The 24,307-nt window shown below is 27.8% G+C and overlaps 1 protein-coding gene across 1 annotated transcript; it reads right to left on the bottom strand.

The window, feature by feature from the left end:
- Positions 1-5,694: 5,694 nt before the first annotated feature.
- Positions 5,695-7,380, bottom strand: LOC148226106 (uncharacterized). The gene has a single exon (XM_088204085.1). The coding sequence runs from the start codon at positions 7,378-7,380 to the stop codon at positions 5,857-5,859; it is 1,524 nt and encodes a 507-aa protein (XP_088060211.1). The 3' UTR covers positions 5,695-5,856.
- Positions 7,381-24,307: the final 16,927 nt, after the last annotated feature.

The following is a 24,307-nucleotide window of genomic DNA, read 5'->3' as shown; positions in this document are numbered from 1 at the left end:
TACTCAAATCAAGATTTTTCCTTTACATTTTAATTGTAAATTTTAATTATTTTTTTGTAGTAATGAATCAATAAAATTAAAATTAATTTACATGCATATTTAATACGATTTAGATTTAGATCCGTTCTAATGTCAACAATATTTCTATATTCACAAAAGCAATTATTTATTTTTAATAAATTATTATTTTGAAGGGTTTGAATAAGTGATATAAGTTTATCGATCTAGGATATTTCTATAAGCTTACTATTTAAAAAATCGTCGACAATATGTTGTTTACTATTCGTCAAATCAGACAAATCTTGGTCCACTTATTTTTAATGTTTATGATTATTAAAGTTATTCACTCGATATTTTTACTATATGCGGACGATTTGAGTTATTAAAAAAATAATTGTTTTCTTACAGAATAATTAAGATTTATCAAAGAGTTCAGCATTTATAAACGTCATGTTGCTACATTTTCTACTGAGCTCAGTCCCTAATATTTTCCCAAGATTTCAGAAAAAATTTTCTCAAAATATATTTGCATGAAAAATCTAAATATTTTTGCATATTGGCATTGATTTGTGAATCAATAATATATTTATTGTATTTAGTCTTTTATTTTCTCTATTGTAAATTTCATTGTTAGAAAATATTGCAAAATTTTTTTTTTGGTTTAATTTAAATTGCCAATTTATAAATCAGGTAATTCTTTTTCCTATTATTCCCAAATACTTATTGTACAAATATATTGATTTAGTGATTCTTTAATAGTTATAAAATATTTTAATCAAATCATTTATTTTTTATTTTAAATGAAAGGAAATTGTTTAACTATTTAGTTCTAAAAAAAAATTTAGGGCCATGCCAATAATACTAATCTTCCTAAATTGCAAGGCATCTAAAAATCTATAAAAATAACATTTTTAAATACCAACAATCAAAGAAAATTGTCATTCCCATACCAAAACATACTAATATTTAATATTTTGCGTAACCACACTACCCGCTAATCTTTTTAATCAAAGAATATGATAAAAAAAATCATTTTAAATTGCATCACAAAAATGAAGTAAATTAAATTTACAGTGGATTAAAAAATAAGACTACAAATCAACTTCAGCTAAATGTATTTAAATTAGCACTGATTACATTGTTTTTTTTCTTACATTTTTCTTTCTTAAATTATATATAACCATCAACGTTTAATTTTATATTTTCATTTTTTATTAATTGTAGCTAATGACAAAATATTAAACATGAAAATGTTTATAAACCAGTAACATGTATTGTATATAATTTTAATAAAGTAAACGTTTTATAAAAAAATACTAATACTGTAACAACAAACCTATATATTTAATCGTCCAACTATTTTTTCAATGAATTAATTGTAAATTAATTTATTTTATATTTAGCACAATTAAATATTGTATTAAAATATGTTGGTTCACACAGTAATATATCAGTAATTCGCTCTACATTTCGCTAGATTTAATCATAGTGTACATGTCGTACAGATATTAGTGGAAAAATATGCGCCCTTGTTCCTAAAGAAAATTCGTCACGGTGTCCACGTGACCCGGAACCGATCAGTGCCGCCACCCTGAGGGTGCAATCATATTTTCGTATTTAAAACACACTCGTGTCGTTAGGTCTGACAAATCGCTCACTCTAGAGGGAATGACAAAATATAATCATATGTAAGTAGGGTTGTTTTTTTTTATAAGATTGATTATTTTTAGATAAAATTAAATATAATTAATAATAAATATAAGACCCAGCAAAAAATATTTAAAATTGGTCTACCGGTTTATAGATTGGTTAGACAAATAAGGGCATTATTCTAAAAATTTTCCGTGCTTGGCAATTTCTGAGTATGAAAATAGTTCAAAGCTAATATAGAAAAATACCGCAAAATAATTTTTATAAGCAAATAAAAAAATTCACTCTAACATACATATTTTAATCAGTGTAATGAAATATTGTAAATTAATAACATTTAAATAATTGCTATCAGATTTTTAATAAATATTTTTTTATAAACGTGTAAGTAAATATTAAAAAATATATTAACATACATGTTTACATTTATAAAAAAAGTTTAATATATGCAGCTTAAAATTATGAGGTATCAATTGTGCTCACAAAGAATTGTAGTAGTTGGTGATTTTTTTTTATGAAGTAGATTTGGTGATTATGGCAGTACAATCACCACAATATAAACTCATAAATTACAGCTAACTTGTCAAAAAAAAACAAGCAAACGAGTTAAATTAATCCCTTATTAGTGACTTCACAACGAGACCAAACTGCGAAACGGCTTATTCGACACAATCGCACGATGCAGAAGAGTGTCAAATCACCATAAATAACCAGATTACATGGGAAACGAGAGCCGGCCAGGGTTGTCACCCCTGCCTGCGTGCCGAATCTGTGCAAAGGCCACGGCGTTTATCGGCGCTGCTTTTCTGGCACGCTTTGATCCCGAACACACGCTGAACAATACTGACAACGGGACATGACATATCTATTTAGCGGGGAAGTCTTGTATATGTGATAAAATAATAACGAGGAAAAGCTATGTTGGGGTTTGGAGCTACGGATGGCAAAATTTGCGTGGCGAATACGATCATTGAGTATGTGAATAGACGAGGAATGTTTTGTATTTGTATGACATGAATTTCGCTTATTTTTGCAATGATAAATTTTCTTTATCGTCTATTCTCCATTGTCGTCCAGAATCACTGCTTAGTTAAGCTTATTAGCTTACTCTCATATTTTTTAATTCTTATGAAATTTAAGCGCCTCTGAGAGGTAGATTTGTGCCATTCTTTTCCTGATCTATTTTTCTAAGAACTGTCTTTCTCCTCTTGTTTCTTGTAAGTTTACACTGATTAAAAACTTGTTTATGTTGTTAGCACAAAATATATAGAATAATTAATATAAATAAATTATATTTACGAAATAAAAACAAGCTTTGCTACCGCCCCTCTAAAGTGAATGGGGGGTGGTAATATTAAATGGAAATCTAGAGTTAATGACAAAGCATACATTTCTTTAAGGTTTGAAGCATATATTTCGATGGTTTTTTATCTTAATCAGTATTTAATTCTTTTTATGTTCTTTCTTTAAATTATACAAATTTTTTTGTTATATTTTTTATTTTAATATTATTAAATATAAAAATAGTGAGAAACCTTAACATATATTTTAATCAAACGTATGCTAGTATTATTTTTATCACAGTCAAATAGAAGTTTAATAGAAAAATGAGCTACACAATTTTTTTGAGAAAGTGTGTAATTTATAAAGATATTTTTCTACATATTTACTTTATAATTTATAGGATTTTAATATTTTAATTTAAATTTTATTTTTTATTATATTATTTTAACTTTAGTTGGAACATGACATACGTAAACCCGATGCGTTATAACGGGGTAAATCTGTACCAACTGGGTTAATTGACTTAATAAATACTTAAAATACTACCAGAATTTTCCATCAGGGAGTCGGTCAATAGATGTCACTTTGCAGCTAGGACCGATTTTTAATATTAGCGTTTTTTATAAATAAAAAATTAAGTCTGCTGCTGTGGCTCGAACCCGTGGCTTTTGTGTTACCTTATGGAACACGCTATTCCGACATTATAATAAAAACGCAATGAATTGATTATAATTAAATAGTTGCTGCAGATATATTTTTGCAATATTAAGTTGAGAATAACGAATTTAATTATATTATTAGTACTATAGAGATCATATATTTGTGGACGTGTAAAATAAATTAGTACAAAAATAAGTAGTGACAAAAAAACCAGAAAAATGATATTTTGATTAAAACCAGTTATATTAATTCTCTTAAATATTGGTATAATTAAAAATAAAAATGTTTTATGCTAAAATCAAGAAAAAACATATTTTTAGTTAGTTTAAAAATAATAAATATACACAAATATTATATTATAATATAATGGCATCGAAAATAATTCTGATAAAATAGTATCTAAAATATCATCGCATTATGTCAAATTTGATATAATTTTAAAAGTATTTTAACGACATAAAAACTTTATTCAATTTTAAAAGATTTTGATACTTTGATATTTTCTTTTCAAGACTTGCTTTATTTTTATTTTTAAACATCACTCTATGTATTTTTATAAAAGTAATATAAAGCAAAAATATTTTTAATATGCTTTGCAATAGGAATAACATAATATTTGCAATCAGATATATTAATTATGCTTATGTCAATTACCAAGACTGTTAAATTAATTTAATCTTATACAAAACGAGAATTGTCATGTTCAGAACAACTAAGTTTAAAACAAATTTTCAACCAGATGATTAGACTCTCACTTTAGAGCTTTATTTATTTAAAATGTTTAAGACATGATTAAATAGATGCGTTAAATAAATTTATATCCACACAAAATTAACAACGAAAAAATTCTTTAGCAATGTTTGATTACACTTTTACCTAAACTTTTTAAAAATTCTAAGAATTTTTATAATTATTTATGAACGCATATGTAGTTTAAAGTACGTTATTTATAAACACAAAGAACTGTATGTATTTTATATTTGGTAATTTGAAAATGTGTAAGATTATAAAATAAAGTAAAGTTTTTTGAAAAACTTTACTTTTTTAAGAATTGAAAAAAATCGAAATTACTGAAAGTATTATTGAAGATGTTTTGTAAAGTGACATAATATTTTTGTTGATAGATAAAAACGGTTCTCTTAAACATATAGTTACATTTAATCAAAACATTGTTTAACTTATTAAGATTAGAGGGAGTGTTAGTGAGAGATAATTTTACTAGGAGTAAGGATAGAAGTAGAGAGGTTAATGTCTTAAAACTTGTGTTTACAAATTAAAAAGAACTACTTATCGAATTTAATAATATTTTGGATTTTATGTGCAAAATATTTATTATGAATGTAACAAGATACTCTCATTTTTTTATTAAATGGCGTAGAAAAAATAGTAAAATATTTGTTCAACAGTCCAATAATTGCTTCTTAATTATTATTAATAAAAATTGAAGAGTTTAAATTTTAATTAGATGTTTAAGTAACATACCTTTTTTAAATATTCCGAACAACATTATGTTCTTTTAAACTAACCTACTTAAGTATATATTTATAAAAAAACTAGAGTTCAAAACAAACTGATTAACATCGCATGAATATATAAATATCCAACTTATATTATTACGACAATTTATTGTATGAAAAATATGACAATTGTCATATTTAAAAAATAGTTTATTTAGCATGTTTATTTATCACATATATATTTTTTTTTAATATGTTTAATTTATATTTAAGTTAAAAATGATTATTATTTTTAATGGTTAGCTTCTTACAATAAATCATTCTTATTTATATACTTACAGAAAATCTTATCCTTGCAGCTGTTAATAAATTTAATTCATATTTTAACATTTAAATATGTGAGTATTATTTTATATATAATTAAAGACATATTTTTTTTATTAATATTTATTTAATATCGTCCACGTAAACATTTATATATTGACTAGATTCATACAATATTTTTGCTCGTTTTATTTTGATATATTGCAAAATTTACGTTCAAATAAATCCGTCGAGTTTTATTTTAATAAATTATAATAACATTTATATTGCACATATTTTTAAAAGCTAATTAGATTTAGATCAAATACATTTACGATCTAATACATGAATATAAAATGTATAGACGATATATACATAAATAACCTTATATATAATAAAAATTTCAACATTTATAAAATCAAAATATTAACACAACGTAACTTTGAAGTAAACAAACATTCATAACATTTTATTTACAATTATATTAAATAATATATTGAATTTACTTTTGATGCAGACCGTTTGAGTGGCCGTAATATGGTCTATTTTTTGACTTTGAGCAATATGTTGAACTGCTACCTTCCGAGGGCTCGAGGTGTTGGTCGAGAATGTCTCCTTCTTTATCTTGGTGAGCAGTCATGTGTCTTGTCAAATGGTGTCTTTCTCTGAAGCTTTCGGCGCACACGGGACACTTGAGTTTGTCCTCCCTTTTTCTCCTGGCAGCGTCGTAATTCACCTCGCTCTTGTGATGGGACCTCATGTGGTAGACCAGATCGGATGTCATGCGGAAGCTGATGTTGCACTTTGCGCAAACATTTTGCGCCGGTAGTGACAATGTTGCCAACGTTGGTGGGAGGAGAGTGCTCAAGATAGCCGCCGCTGGATTACGAATCAGGGGATTGAGACTCTCCCCCTGTTGCGGAAACTTTAGAAACTCACCGCCCGAGTGGTGGAAGTTTTGAATGGGAAACGAGTAAGGAGATCCGCTCGATTGTAGATAAGGTGACATCTCAGGTCTGAAGGGTAGTAGATGCCCAAATTTAGAGTTCCCTTGCGAAAAATGCATCTGCTTCTCTTCCGAGTTCTGCTGTTTTTGAAAATGATCATGCGATGGATTATGATGTTCGTTGAACTGATTATGATATGACTGCAAGCCTTGAGCTTTAAAAAATGGATGAGATGAACCCAAAAATGGATGGTTTGGCATCATCTTGAACGGCGGACTCTTAGAGAATAAATTATTCAAAGCTGGTGGACTCGACGTGTTCAATGGAGGACTCATTGAATTTTGATAGCTAAGGTTATCTGGACTCTCTGAATGACCCGGAGATGGAGCTGCTGGTATGGTAGTGTTTTGATAATTATTAGTCACTTTTGTGAAAGCACTGCGCGGAGTCAATTCTGAGAATCTTGCTTGCATGTATTTTTCTTGTTCATATGTAGCTCTGGATTGCGTGATCAATGAAGGGTCATCAAATACTTTGTTTCTGTATGGCGATTCGTGGATCACTCGCACTGGTCTTGAGAAGCTCTCGGTCGAATTGGGTCTGCTTCTTGACATGTCAGATACATCAGAGTCACTCAAGACACTCTTTGTTGCAAATTCATCAGTTCCTACGTCAATATTGAGGTCTTGATTCACAGGTGATATATTGTTGTTTTGGCGGAATTTATCGTAGGATAGATCAGTGCCTTTGAGTTCATCTTCGCGATGCAGATAAGCGTTGGATTTATTAAGATATTCTTGATTTTTTCTGAAGTTGTCTGCGTATGTTTCGTTGAAGATTTGTTTTGAAATTCTCAGCTGTTTTTCGACTTGCTTCTGCTTCATTTTTTCATCTGGCATCATCAAAAATGCTACATCGAAAGATCGTTTGACTGACCTTTGGTTGCAATTAGTGTATTGGGCTTCCGGCTTAGATTGATACTCCATGGATTTGGGTTCTTCTAACGGATTCGGCAGAGGCATCTTCAGATCCGGTGTCGACTGCTCGCTTCTCCCCAACTTTTGAATGTCCATTGTCATTTTTAAAACACTTTCAATTCACTGTCAATTACGATTACATCGTCCGAGTCGTAAGAAAGTTTTCGAGCACAAAGTTAGATACCCGTGCGCCCCTCTCGGCGCTTCACTTACAAATGTTCCTCGCAGTGGCTCGCGGCAACTTTATATAAAATCTACATTGGTTGTATATGTGCCTCTTTCCACTAAGGGCGTGGCCAACATTTGGACCAATCGTAGGGGAGTAAGGAGGGGCGACCCTCCACTCTAGCCAATAACAGATTTAATAGCACTCTTATCGCCTGGGCGGTGGGGGTGAACGAGACCTTCGTAATAAAAATAATGATATAGCCGCGATGAGCTCTGCTACGCTTCACGTAGCTTTTTATCGGCAACGAATGAAAGCTCCGCAATGTGTTCCATGAATTCGAACAAATTTTATATATTAATATAAAATTTGCATATATATTATTTAATATAAATAATTTACAAAATATAAAAAAAAAGTTGTTGGTTGTAAATCAAATTTAACTGCCTAACCAAGTGCCCTATGCTCTTTTTTTATTATTTATATTGAATCTCAGCGAAGGCAGTGAAATATATTCATAACGGATACTATTAAGAAAGGCCCCTGAGTTGGCAGTGATTCGGATGATAAATGACCGGATTTTGTGGAGAAAAAGATGTGGCAATTGCTCGCGGTGACATTAGAGTATTGTGGTCGTGATTTTTTCGTATTATATCTATGAAAGCTTAGATATTATTAAAAAGTAAAATAAACTTTGCATTGTTAAATTTAATTGTGCTGAAGACTATAAATTGTGCGTTGAATTACTTTGTTCTCCATTGAATTATGTTTAACGTTGTAGGTAAAATTAATTTATATTATTATTATTATTATTTATTTTAATAATTTATTTAACTTAATAGCTAATTTTTACAGCGAATAAATTTTATCTAAAACATACATATAATATATAATATAAACAGAAAATAAAAAAGACTTTTTCTTAATACACGTAGGTGTTTTTTTTATTCCATTTAGGAAAACCGTTACAGTATTATTTTTGCGGATTGTCCTACGAATATTATTATACAAATTCACACATATGTATGTACATATTTCCCATAGCCGTATCTACTCGTTTTTTTATACCTAACTATCCTTAAATTTTCTCTATTTCTAGTATTAAATCTATATACATCTTTATTTTTAATTAAATACTTATTAAAATCATCTGGTAACATATTATTTTCTTAGAGTTATTAAAGAAAAAAATATGTTTACCAAATAGATATACCTACATATAAAAAACATATTCTTGAGTGTCACTATTTATAAATATGATTAAATTATGTGTTAATAAAAAATAAAAATCCATTCCTTATGATGTTCTTAATGTAGAAAAAATATATCACAATAATGGTAGGGTCGCCAGGTGCAAACCCGGGCCCTGGAAAAACAATGATTCCGGGCCTTATGACAAAAAGGGAATTTTAAATATATCTTAACATCGTAATATAATTTATTGAATAAATACTAATAGCTTCGTATCTATTTTTATGTATCAGGTAAATAATACGATTAGATATTTTTAATGTCTAATTAAAATATTTCGCATTAAATATCATTCCAGAAAATATGTCGCAATGGTGCTTTTATATTTATTTGTAGCATAGAAAGGGTTAACTCATGTCTTTCATAAATATTAGCCACCGTTGCGACATATTTTCTGAAATCATATTTTATGGAAAATATTGTAATTATACTTAAAAAATATCTACTCCTAATATTTACCTGATGATTAGTCGTGTTTTCTTTGCTGCTCAGTGTTGTCATATAGTGAATTTCCAGTCCAGGTCATCGCAGTGAAAACTCTTGGTTTTTAATCGCTTATATTAAGACTTTTTATAACAATATTACGAGTGAGAATCGAATAAAGTACATCTAAACCAAATTTTGCCCAATAGGAGAGCGCAAAAAACAATTATCCCTTCTCAGAAGTCAAAAATCCACGTCAAAAGCAATAAAATCGTGCCGTCACCGTCGCAGTGGGAACGCTCGTTACCGAGCGTTCCCACTGCGACGGCGCCGACACGATTTTATTGCTTTTGGCGTGAATTTTTGCCTTCTGAGAAGTGATAATTATTTTTGCGCTCTCCTATTGATCAAAATTCGGTTTGAATATACTTCATCAGCTTTTTGTATTAGAAGTCGATAGTAATATCAGTAAGGTAGCCATCATATTTTTAAAACATAGTGTATTATCGAAATTCAGACAAACTATGGAGCAATGTGTTAGATGCGGTGTCTCTCTGTATTCTTCCGCTTATTTTTCTCTGAGAGATGAGTTGGCTTAGTTTGTATTTTGGACTTAAACTATCATTAGTTTTAGAACTTTCATTAGGTTAGGTTTAGGTTTGACATTTTAACGCCAGCTAAATTATATTTTCGCTAGTAGAAATATATATCTACTGGTGAAAATGTATTTGGAGTTTACTAGTGATTATTTTTTACTTTAAACTTTACAAAAAATTACACATTCACTGTATCATTTATACATCGGATGTAAATAAATAATGATAAGTATGTAAATCATATAATTTTACTAACACCAGCCAATATAACATGAAGCTTTTATAAATATTTTTTTTTCATGTTGTTTATTACATGAAAAAAAAACATTATAATATGTTAATAAATAGTTGCACTTATTATAACGCAAGACTAAACGATCTAGGAAAATAAAAAAAATAATAAAAATTAAAACAGTTGCACTAAATATAATATTAGTATTTTTGTTTTACTAGTAATACATTCTTAAGACAACTAATAGTTCAATGTTTATTATAGTATTTATGAAATGTTTGTAAAACAGTAATTTTTATTTATCTGTTGCATTACAACCATTAATTACACAAAAGGTGTAACAAACTTTTATGCTACAATAATAGGTTAAAAAAATTATAAGATTTGAGATTGATATTTTTTTTATCTTATTTTTTACACTTCATTGCGAGTTTTATTATAATAATGTAAATAGTTTATTTGTAAATTTAAATGTGGTTTAATTTTCTAACAAACTTAAATTAAAATTTTGAGTATGCAGAGAAAATATAAAATATTTTGTATGAAAATATTTTATATTTAATTTTTATTAAAGAAATATCAATTCATAAAATATGTCAAAGCATGTAATAAAAAAATATATTTTTGAATTATATCTAATCTTACCACTTATTATTTTTTGACAATAGCAGCAATAACCATTAAACTAAATTACTGATCATATAAACAATAATTTTAGCAATATTTTTTAAGAGCTTTTGCTTTAACAAAATGCTGAAAAATGTGTTGCTAAATTCACTACATATTATCTTAAAACATTAAAAATTATACTAAATTACTTGTTATTTTTGTTACATTCTGTTGTTACAAATTCAGGATTTTTATTATTATTTTTTCATCGTTTCATTAAATTTTGGTTTATTTTTAACAATAAATAGGTACAGACTGATCTTAAAATAATGAACGTTAAGAAGCAAATATACTTCATTTTTCATAGTTATTTATATATTTTTAAAAACTTATAATATATGATCTATTTATCAATAAATGTAATCTTGTTATTAAATGTTACCCATATTCTCACAATAAATAATAATTTAAATTCAATATTTGTGTAAAATAGTGTATATTTTGGAAAATAAATAAAATAAGGTGTAGCACAAACGATTGCCCCCTGTCCAAAATTCAATGGCGTAAAATAATTGTAATATAATAATGTTTTAATAAATATTTCATCTTGCTAATTATTTATTGAGAATTTCTCAAAAAAAATGCTAAGCCGAGAATTCTTTTTTCTTAAAAAATTTGCTGAATTCTAAAGATTTTAGATGAGCTGTTTTTGTTAAAAAAAAGATTTGTACGAATATTTATATTTTACAACCATTGCATTTTTTAAAACTAATACAACGCTTAAAACTATGTATGTTTTTTTGAAGCATTTAATAGAGGTCGGAAGTATTTTACTAATTGCAATGAAAACTATTTAAAAAAATAATATTTTTCTTATACTAAACGCGTTCGAGCGCTCGGTTCCAGTAATATAAGTGAACTGCCATTATCATCTCGATACGTTTTTAAATGGCGAGCATAAGGGTGTGGATCCACTCGTCTTATAGCGATAACTTTTTTGCCAGCCAAGTAACGAAAATCTAAAAGATTGGACGCCTTGTAGTTATTAGCCGAAAGCGTACAGTATTCGAAAGAGGAAATAAAAATTATCATAATTATAATATTTCAATTTATTAAAATAGTAGATAAATAACTAGATAAACTGCTTATAAAATATTGATAAAAAATCTAATTAAATAATTTATTTAATTCGTATTTTAAATAATGCAAATTTTTATTTAATAATGTTTTTAATAAAAAAATGCTCCCAATTTAGTTGAGTATACAAGATAATACTTTTGCTACAGATTTCTTCTTTCCTTGTAATAACGAGGGGGTAGGTCTGATTTATATTGGAAATTACCACCGAGTGAAAATGGAATAAGAAGATAATGACACCCCCATGGCCTAGACACCTCATCCATTTAATACGCATACAAGTACGATTATATATAAAACGAATTAAATCATTTTTTCTAATAGGATACAATAATTAATTTCAATAATTTCAAAGCTTTGTTTAATTAGTTTTTCAGCTCGATACTGATTAATTAATTTTGCACAAGCAGATTATAATCGTAATAAAAAATAGCGGTTGCGGTGGAAGCGCGATAAGCGTTTGTATTATACTATGTGTTATTGGAAGCGTATCAGATTTGGTTATCTAAGGGAGAAACCCTATCTGTTCGTGGCACATAACTTTATTTGTTCCAATCCCCAATAAAGGCATAAACTTTAAACTAAGCCAAGATATCTGAAACAATTTAGCGTATTAGTTACAGTCGCGGCGCGTGGCATGGCAAGTTTTGCCGGCGCAGATTTTCATGCGGAGGGGTCGCAGATTTAGCCGAACGAATTGCCCCAGATTATTTTTTAAGGGCGCAAAATAAGGGATGTCATAATCGAGCGGGGTCGCGTGTTACCGACCTTTGCGGAAGTGTTTCCGAATAAGTAAAAAACGACTATAAAAATAAACAAATATCTATATGTAATTTAAATATAAAATAAAAATTATTTTATTATTCCAAACATGATATACCTAATGAAAATATTATTTATTATTAGTGTAATATTTTAAATTATTTTTTGTATTATAAAATAGCTGTAGACTTTTATATTTATTTATTCCTATATATAGAATATACATACATACATTAATAAATGTGCAGCTTTCATAAATGATATGCGTAAATGAGCTTCAAATAATGAGTAAGCAGAAAAATTCTGTTGCAAGGCAAAAATAAAATTAATCGTGATTTTATAAACATAGATTATACTAAAAATATAGAACGAATTTTTTAATGTCAAATAAATATATTTTATAGCATTAAATTTATGTACTTAATAGAAATAGTTTTTTGCGTTGGCATTAAAAATTCTTCATTTTTTAACAATTGCCTAATGTTGAGCAACAGCAGTAATAGTATTTTTTAAAATTGCAAGTCATTTAAAATAAAGCTATAAAAATAAAAAAAAACAATATAAATTTTTTGACTAATCTAAAAAAATGCATATTTGCCTTCAAATATTTACTAATAATTTAAGAACACCTAACATTTTCATACCAAAAAAATAATAAAAATATTTCACGAATCCACTAATCTTGTGTATCGATGACTATGATAAAAACAACCTTAAATTTTAATACAAGCACAATATGCCAAAGTAAGTTTGAAATATTGCTTATTAGCTGAATCACAATATTGTCTTTGAAAAAAAATTTAGAAAAGTTAGGAAATCTTAATATGTGATAATAGATTATTATTATTTAATGATCTGATCTCAACGATAAAATGCAATTTGTTTATTTGAACAATAAGAAATTCTTATATTAAATATATTAATTTTTTTCCTCTTTTTCTTAGCAACTAGGCACTGGAAAAAAGTAAAAAAATTCCATTAATAACATATTATTGTAATATGTTTATTTAAGTTAAATTATGGTCTCATCTCTATCTTATTATATCATCTTATTATAGGTTAGATGCTAGTAAATAATGCTGCTTATTTTAATTAAATATATTTGTTAGTTTTAACATATTTACACGCTTAAGTTCACGTTTAGTTTTAACCTTGTCTTTTAGTAGATTACTTGCCAGTAGGTATGTTGGAATCTGGTTGTTGAATAGAGCACAAATCATCAACCTAAGAAATTTATTCTGGAGACTCTCAAGGATATTAATATTAGATATGGAGGTAATATATTATTATTTGGGTTTCTTATGAAAAGCTTGAATTAGGTCCTGTGAGCCAGTACAGCCTGCAAAGTTAAAGTCCCAGATGTTTATTTTTATTCCAAATACAAGTTTTCCAGGTCAGTCTTCTGTCCAGATAAATTCTGAAATATATTGCGGATGTTCCTTACTCTATTTATTTTTCGTTATTAAGGGATACCCTTAAATTTATTTAGCTTAAATTTATCATAGATTAACCCCTTAGCGCGCAAATTAATTATTTTGGAAGGGTTGAAAAATTACTTTTTAAAACTCTTATTAAATATAAAAATAAATTTTGTTAAAAAAAATTTAAAAAAAATTTTTTTTTTGGAAATTTCGAAATTTCTGTCGGTTGATATATCGACCATTGCCCACTTAGGGTCATATTTTAAGAATATTTTTTTCATATAATAAATGATCAAATAGTGGCACAAAAATATAAGTTATTGTTTGAAATATTATATATTACATATAAGCATATAAAGAAATAATAATAAAAAAAAATCTTTGAGATTGTTTTAATGTTTTAATTTGGTTTTTGATTTTATCGTTTTTTGGCCGATAGCGACAACTTTATTTCATATGGTCGATATAGCAACTAACGAGCTTCCTCGAGGACATATTTTGGATGAATTTAATATGGATAGGCAGTGGCGTAGCTATGGGGGGGCGGAAGGGGCGGGCCGCCCCGGGTGGCACTTGCTTGGGGGCGGCATATTCGCGATGGGATCATCTAGTGTGGTTCTTAACCCTGAATGCATTACAACATGTATAAATCCACGAATACCAAGAGCTTAATAATAACCAATTTATTATTTTAAGAAATGCTGATTTTATGACCCTGCAAAAAATGTATGTGGGGGGGGGGGCAATTTTAAGGATTGCCCTGGGCGGCACATACCCTAGCTACGCCACTGTGGATAGGTATTGAATTATAGACTGTAATGTCGTGGTCGATATATTGACCGATTTCGGCCTTTGCGCGCTAAAGGGCTTATAATTATTTTTTTATAAAACTTTTTTCAAAAATAGACATAGGTATAATAGCATACAGATACATTAAATGAATAATACTGGTTCATAACCATTTTGTGCTTAGGCATTTTATGTTTCGTTTTGTCGTAATCACCGATTCTTGAGATTAGTTGGTTGGCATGGTCTCGCGAGATACTTTTTTGTGATAGTAAAAATATTATTTAATGGTAAGAAATAAACATCTGGTGTAAAGTTTTTTAAGATTAGTATAAAACAGTGTATTATAAATTATTTATGACTATATTTTGGATTACTTGAAAATTATTAAAATTACTATTACTCGCGTTACTCCACACAAGAGAAGCGTAAGTTAAAACAGATCTTAATAATTGTCTATAGACTAGGATTTTATTTTTTATTGTAAGCGCGCTTTTTCTGTTTAAAATTGATTTTAGAGCCACAACGGCGCCAAGCCCTTTAAATTTTATTGGTTCTGATTCGCAATTTAAAGAGCAAAGCATAGACTTTTAAGAGATGATCTTGTAGTCTCTTTGATGCTATATTTTTAATAGTATTTTTTACTGATAAATATAGATCAGTTTGTAGGAAGCAAAATCATCTGATTCAGTTTACAATAAAACGCTATTTATATTTACAAACTAATTTATATGTCATTTCCATAAATATATAAGGGTATATTTTACAAAAAGGTGAAATTATATTGTTTTATAACATAAGGTTTAAGTATAATTTATATAAAGTGAAGCAAAAGCCCCAAAAAATTGATACAAAAATTAACTTTAAAATAACATTTTAAAATTAATTCTTTCTTATTATATTTTCTATATTGTTTAATGATTTTTATGTCGATGGACATTGAAACTATTATAATGTTATATTGTCTGCTTCTTCAGTCAGTTATTAATCACAACATCGCCGATTTTTCTAATTTAAGTCCTGTTAATATTTTATTAACAAAATGTGTACATTTACCAGTAAATATGTATATCGTCATTTTCTTACGTCAAGCAATCAACATCGCGACAAACATTGAATATTTGGTTCGAGCGCCTATTATGGATTTAGAGCGTTTAGGGGTGCTAGCGGGGGTGAGTTTTTGGGGTGGTCTCGCAGCATCCGAGGGGGCCGAACGTGTAGCGGTAATGCGATAACAATAGTGAGCGTCTGCGGTGAATGCGCAATTATTTACGACGCCTAATGGGAGACGCGTGCGTAGTCGCGCTGACAAATCGAGTCTCCCGGAGACACCACTGATAACACCCTGACGTAAAGTGTCTTTAAGACTTGGCATAAAACGGTTAATTAGACCGTTGTTTAGAGGAAACAAAATGAGGAAATAAGGGAACAACAAATAGGGCATTAAATGGCTCGCGTTTCAAAGGGGCTAAACGTACCTAAATAAGTTTTTACATTAAAATATTAGCCTCAGATTGAAAAATAAGCTTTATTTTTAATCAGAAAAATCAGCTTTAATTTTAAATATAAATTTAAAGGTTTAAAATAAGCTTATATATATACAGTAATTTGGAATAAAAAACATAAACATGTTTATATAAAACTACAGTATATATTTTACTTTTCTATGGTTTAAATTTTAGGCAACGAAATAATAGATTAAAAAAAAATAAATAAGAAACATTTGCTATATATAATAATACTTTATATTTAATAAATTGAATTTGTCTTATACGTTGCACAATTGATGCGTTAAGCTTACATTAAAGCGAATGAGTTGCATATTGTAGAGGTATATAAACCATGTAATTTTTTAAAATATTAAAATGTTTAATATCGTTTCATTTAAAATAATATTTTATTGACAGCAGCACTGCTATATTTCTATGTACACATAGGTTGTACAATTCAATCAAAGCTTGTATCCGTGAAGATTGAAGTAGCTCGTCCGTCACTTTGCCCTCTTGGGAGAGATTCCAATCTAAGTTTACAGATGCGGCCAAAGATCAGGCCTGGGACGCAATCCGTCATTGGCCTTACTAGCATACACACACCCTCTGGGTCCAGAACTTAATCTTCTACTCGGATAGCTCCAACTCTTGATTAATTAATTGTCACGGGAGCGGTCAACAAAAACAAACAAATTCGATTAACTTTTAGAACAATGATGTACTGATTTTTTTATGTACTTTACCATAGAATAGCTGGTGCACTACAAACGCCCTCATTTAGTGCAAATCCCTTTTAATTGAACATCCGTGTTCATGAAAATGTGTTTAACACATCACATATGGAGCATTTTGGAACGCGAGGGCAGCATGTTCGTCAGATTCGCTCATTGTAATAGTGTGGGGCTTTTATACCATATGGTATAAAAATTTATACCCTCATCTACTTGCCGCAGTTAACAAAAATCGTATTGTACAACGCGTATATATTTCTTTTTAAATTGATGTGGTAGAATCAAAGTAGTAATTCTATGAAACAGATAAAATTTAAAAAAAGTCTGATAGTGTTTTCTTATAGATAGTACAATTAATTTGTATTATTTGACATCTTTATCATCTTAACGTTAATTTGTATCGAGGCGCTTATATAATCTGCACAGCTCACTTAACGATATTCATCTGTGGAATTTAGTTAAAGTTAATCCATAACGATCGATAGGAATTATAATTATAATAATCATTTGAAGTGCTGCTCATTGACCTTTGCCATTCATATATCCTGTAATTTAATACTATACAGTAATTTTGATCCTACAAGTCAATTCATATTTATTAAACTATTCTTTGGAAAAATGTCTGTAAAAAACATTAGTATTCCTAAAAAAATAAATATTTCTCCACACAAAGAATTATTGTTAAAAAATATTTTTTTGACTGTATTGATTTTAAAACCGATGCTATCTTGGCAATGCGGAAAACACGCTGTAGTAAAATTAATTATTGAATATTTAAACTAACTATACTAATAAATTGAGGGCAGCTTAATATGATATTAAAATTAAATAATATTTATAGCTAATTTATGCAATGTATAAAATTAGTATGTATTTTTCACGCGTTCTTGTGATTGACCTTATCAGATAAAAATATTTCATTTAAATTTACAATTGTCTATATATTTCAACTGAACTAAATTGCGTAATACGTATTCCAGATTTCAATGGACAATAAAATAAAAAACTTTGGTTCCATATATTTAGGACTTTTTCAACGATATAAAATTAGATACCAAATATTGTGAATTTTTACTATTTGACATATTTTTTTATTACTCTAGTTAAAATAAGTATTACTGTTCTATAAGAGTTAAGCTGTAAATTATTAAAATCGTCAAAAAAAATTATTAATTGATGTTGTATTACAGTTTAACATTATTGGCAAATAACAAAACATAAGGATACAAAAATTAAGCAATATAATTTATACAGAAATTTAATTATATAGGGCAAAAATTATATTATATAACTTGTAGTACTACCACTAATTATTATAAAACATTATTTTAACATATTTTAAATTTTACTAAAATATAATGTATGATATATTATCAAACCGTTTATAATAATCTAAATTCAATACACTTGATATGGGTTATTAGTATTATTAAAACATCCAAGTTGAATTAAAGTAGTTGACCTCAGTTACAATTCTGCTTAAGACTAGACTCAAAAACTTATGGGCTTATATATAGTTCAATATATTACTTTTATTATCATTTTTTATTAAATAAATTAAAAAATTGCATTAACATTTAATAAAAAATATGCCAATAGATAGTAAATAGTTCTTTTTTAGTATTATTAGATTTATAAAAACTGAAAAAGATTTTTTTTAATCAACACAAAAATAACAAAATAGATTAGTGGTGTTTCAGAAATCACTGATTTAATTTTCTATGTGTCTTTTTTATAGTAGTAAAAATACTCTTTTAATACTTTTTTAATACTAGTAAAATTACATGCCATTTATGTACGTAAGCAAAAGTCATCTTACTTCCTCCAACAAAATATTTAAAATTCATTTTTATGTCATTTTTATAAAGAAAGTAAATTTACCTTATTAAAATAAATTCGTTTTTTTATAATTCAAGACAACTATCTAAATATTTGAATATTTGCTCGTTTTTAAACTATTCTCTATTTTAATACTTGCCAAACAATTTATAAAGTATTCGTTTGCATTTGTAGCTAAATATTTTTAATGGTCAAATTTGTAAAAAAATATAACACTGACTATAAATACACATGTATTTCAACAACCCAGGTATCCAATTATTTTTATTTTTATTTTGCTAATTTTATTTTCTTATATATTTATGATATGCATAAAAGCCATGGACAGAACAGCTAAAAGCCGACACACAAACATTCACATTTAAAACAACATTAAAAATATATTTTATAATTGCCGAAATTCCTGAAATTGCTCATATTATGTAGCTATAGACTTCCTTAATTACTTTTATATTTTTTTTAAATTTATAAAAATAACGTTTAATGTTAAGTATTTAAAAAGTAATTTATTAAGGAATTATTTTGTTGAACAAATCTAATGGAAATTGCTTCAACAGATCGGTGTTAATAAAACCAGCATTAACAGTTACTAAATGAGTCTTTTCAGCAGCAAAAATAATTAAAATAAAACTTTGGGTTTATTTTAAGTATGACAGAATTTATTATTGATTATTTTAAAATAAAAATAAAAAGCTTTGTTACTACTTATTAGTATGAATCAATAAAACAAGCTCTTATTGCTTTTAAGATCATTATTTACATGCAACTGTAATTTATATCACTAGGCATATGTATGAGCATATATACTATAATGTTAATATACACACATCTACACATACAATATACATCAATTTTAAATCTTCATTGAATTGTGCTAAAATGAGGGGTTCTATTGTAGAACAGAATTTAACCTATGCCCATATGCCACCGTTCTTTTATCCTGTGGCTTAGCACATAATTTTATAAAGTGCATGAATAATATAAAAAATAAATATAAATAACAAAAATATTCTATTACGTTAATTTTTTTTTAAATATACATATATAATCTATAAATATCATATATTATATGTTTCTCAAATTAATTTAAATATATATATAAATATAAATATGTGTTAGGTGGATGGCATTTTCTTTATATCATATATATTATAATATAACACATATATACATAAAATCACTATTGATTTTAAATCTGCTTGACGAAGGGTCGTCAGGTATAAATGGATATTATTTGAACTGATCCACCATAGAGGAACATATGTACAAGTGGTATTGTAGTGAACAATGAACTTAATATTCTGCATGGTGCAGGAAGGCAATGAGGGTGCATAGGGATATGAACAGGTCCCTGATGACTGAGCCCTTTAGTTTGCCATTCGAAACCAATAAATAACGAAACTTATGACATATATTGGAAAAGTTAATATTTAAATGATAAACATATTGATTCATCTTTCATTAAAATATTTAGTAATTTGTATTCTACTTTAAAATTATTATCATTAATCAGTCTTAAATCATGTGTATGTATTTTTTGTCTTGAATATATTTTGTACAAAAGCATTAGGATAAAACTTAAATTTCAGGATTTTTTTTAACTCTTAACTTTGATATTTGCAAAACCCTGAGAATTACCCAATGGAACCCTAAAGCTTCGTAAAATTCCATTTAGAACACGCTGGCATAAACATCTAGTATCATTTTTATTCTAAGGATTCTAAAATGTTTCAAAAATCAAAATCCTTTGAAGATATAATCATCAAGGGCAAGATTCCCTATGCTAGATATCCAAGGCAATTTGAAATACTATATCCTCTCCATATTTTATGAGCTACCATCGAAAGTGTGACATATTGTATGACGTCACATAAACCAGGGTGCATATTGTCGTGTCTTTGGTAGGTATAAAATTGGCCGATATCACGTTGTGCAGCGTTCATCGGACACATGACATATTAGCCAAGTATGCAATTGGAAGCATCCCGCTGGGACTTATACAATAGTCGTTTATTCGCCATATGCACACAAAATGTCCCGAGACTGGGGGGCATCATAGTCACCCCTTCGGGTCAACTTGGTGGACGATTGCTAAGTACGTCGCTAGAAATAATAATAACAACTTGAATATATTCATTGATCTGTTTTTAAGAGCTTCATGAAATAAGTATTATAGTTTTCTTTGACCATGTACTTGTATTTATAAGCCCACTTTTTCATCTTCGTTTGATTTTAAAAGTTCCAGATATTTAGCAAGTCTTAATTATATGTATTTATATAGACATAATTGTTTATGTTTAAAATTATTAATGAAAAAAATGTATATAAGCACTAATAATATATTATTTAAATACGATTGCAAAAAAGCATATTTTTCTCATTGACAAGATAATAGCTTTTAGAGAACAATATAAACTATTTACTTTCTTCTATATTTAAAAATAATTAATCATTGTATATATCATATTTATTTTGAGAATTAAAATGCCCAAGGAACACCCAGTAGTTGACTGATTGCAAAAAAAATTCACCATAGGATTCGGTCCTCACTTAGCACACTGCAGATACTTAACTTACCAGCATACAAAATTTAATAATAAAAAACCTAAATGAGTACGTCAGTGACATAAAAAGTTTATACATACTTCTCCATTAAATACCGAGTTGAGGATCGTTGCAATTTATAGTAAGGAACCAGTCGATTTTTATGGGGGGTCGCTAAACAAAACTGGGGATGGATGAATAGGGACAGTAGTGCTGCGTTTAACAAAGGTGTAGTTACCACCCAATTCGTATGTGCTTAAATTTATGAAGTATATTTTATATATATTTTTTAAAATATATGAAACACATTATTATTCAATATAATTCATAACATAAATATGATAAATAAGAAAATATAATAATTTAAAGTAATTGATTATGTTTATTTTAAATAACATAAAATTTAAATAAATTATCACGAGCCCTCTATGGACTTTGTTATGTTACACACTTACTCTTTGGTCACATATGGTCATGTGTACGCCGTTTTAATCATACCTAAATAAGCTTAAAATTATCAGACTCGTCAGCATTTTGCTTTGATGATTTTTTTGCAGTGAAAAAAATCTATTTATTTATTTATAATACATATGCTTTAAATATTGTAAGAATCTTACAATTTACTTATGAGTTGTATTTAAACACCATCAGATGTATCAGGACTTTTTTATTATCTATGTAGCACGATCGATTAACAATATGATCAATATTAAATCATATTGAAAGCACATAAAAATATGCAATGGTGAATCTCTTATTCGCCACCCTATTTTTGCAATAACTTAAATGGAAACGAATATGTGGATGAAGTGTAATGCAAACCAAAAGCCAGTTGATGAGTATAACCCCATGGTCTGGTGTACGGTATTTTGACCATCTGTCACAATGACGCCCCATGCACTTGTTATATCTACTACCCTCAAGCGGGTGAATTTCTTAAAAATGGCCGTATCGACTCTTTTTTTACTATTGGTCGTGTATGTAGTAAGTCAGTCCAAAAATTCCAGAATAATTCTAGAATAATCATAGTATTTAAAAAAATTATATATCGCAGCTTTATAGTTAAAAAATGTTTATCGATCTTCTCGTCAATTATTATATTAATTAAAATAGTCAATGTATGTTTTTAGATAGTTTTAAATGTCAATATTATGATACAGAATAGGTAGTAAGTAATACGTAGTAATACAACTGTGGCGATTGTGAAAAAAGGAAATGTTTACTTTTATGTATCCAAAAATATATTTCACCCAAAAATAAATAATTTAGTGGTGTTAGTTCATTTATAATATATATATAGTGTAAATGTGCATGAATTAATGTACTGACTTGATATATTAAATAAGTATGTATTATGTACGTCTCCCCATTGAAACATAGACATCAGGAAATCGTAACAAAAAAGCTCAGCCATACATTGCAGGAAGCTTAATATAAATATTGCGAAACAATGCTTTGATACATCCTCAGGTAGGGCGAAATAAAAAAATATATAAAAACTTTCCTGTTTTCTCATTTTTAACGGCGGAACTTTGCGGAAGTCGGAAGTGAAGGCACCTATCCTAACAAAAGAATAAGGTACACTTTTGTCCACTTCTTACAAGTAAAATATTATATTGGGCCACTTCTTTTTCTCTCCCATCCAGTTTCCTTTTTCCCGCCCGCATTTTTCATTGTGCTTCTTCCCCCACACCCTCAGAGCGATTTTTCAACTTCATATATTTATTACACAATACTTTACACTAATATAGCGTTATTATTAAATAAGACATGTGTTGAAAATAGCAACTGGCAAAGGCTGTGGGCAATTAACAATTTGGTTCACTATGCTCGTTAAATTCGCACATTTGCCGCAGATTCGCGGAGCAATTTTCAAAGAGAAGCGGAATAAAAGAAGATATTTCTTCGCGGTTTAAGTACAAAAGGAAGCTGTTAACTTTCGGTACCAGAAAGGCATTTTTTTGTACAATAATTTTGATTTATATGAGCCGCCGCAACTGCCTCTCTTCTGCTTCCTTGTATAATAAGATCGTAATAGAGTGGCGTAGATTATTTTAATATTTAAAAATACGTTAAGAATTTTAAAGTGATCAGGAAGCATATCACCATTTAGAGATTGAAACATATAAAACATTTTGACATGAATTGAATATTTTTTTCTCATTTTTCACAAGTTTTTGAAAAATTTTGTAAAATTCATTAACCCTTTAAACGCCAGCGCCTTTTGTTTTTTCTCTTCATGGGTCAGAATCTCTTTCTAAATATAAATATAAAATACTTGGTTTACTGATAAATTAAGCTAGTACAATAATCTTTATTAATTAAAAAAAATAATTTGTAAGTAATTCGTTAATTTGTTTAAAAAAAATATTTTGTAAAAAAAAAGTGTTAAAGTAGTTAATTTGCTTTCATTTTCAGATTATATATTGAATGTATATGCTTAATAAAATTAATTCAATATATTCATTCTAAGATCTCGTTAGTTTTGATTTTCAATATTTAAAAAAAAATGCTTTGTAAAATTTGCTTAAAAAATAAACTAAATTCGATTTTAATTGCATTTTTAGAATTTATTTATGTAAACCAAATGCTCATAATTTTTTTTACTTTTATATTATATTATATTTAACTATACATATTATTTTATAAATGATCTTTGAAATAATTTATGATGTTTTCTTTCAACGGTGACTGATTTCTTTAAAAATCACTAAAGGTAATAAATAAAAATTAAAATAATAAAAAAACATTATATAAAAAATCATAGAGAAAAAGTTGATAGGACAAAATATTCTAAAACTATTTTACACTTGCTTATACAATTTTTTTTTCAGTTTTTTAAAGAAAAAAATCTTTTAACCATAAGACAGATAGAAGAAAGTCATCGTTTAAAGTAGCAAGTGGAATAATAAATTTTTCAAGCCAATAATTTTACGTGAGCCTTATATACATTTAAATAGAAAATCAGTTTTTTATGAGATGAATCATCTCATATTTATATGTATGTACATATGCTATAATCAAGGCCGTAGGAAAGCATTG

This window comes from Plectrocnemia conspersa, unplaced genomic scaffold (assembly GCF_051122295.1).
Source record: "Plectrocnemia conspersa isolate PC_06_02 unplaced genomic scaffold, ASM5112229v1 ptg000014l, whole genome shotgun sequence".
Taxonomy (NCBI): domain Eukaryota; kingdom Metazoa; phylum Arthropoda; class Insecta; order Trichoptera; family Polycentropodidae; genus Plectrocnemia; species Plectrocnemia conspersa.
This window is presented reverse-complemented; position numbering and strand designations above follow the sequence as displayed.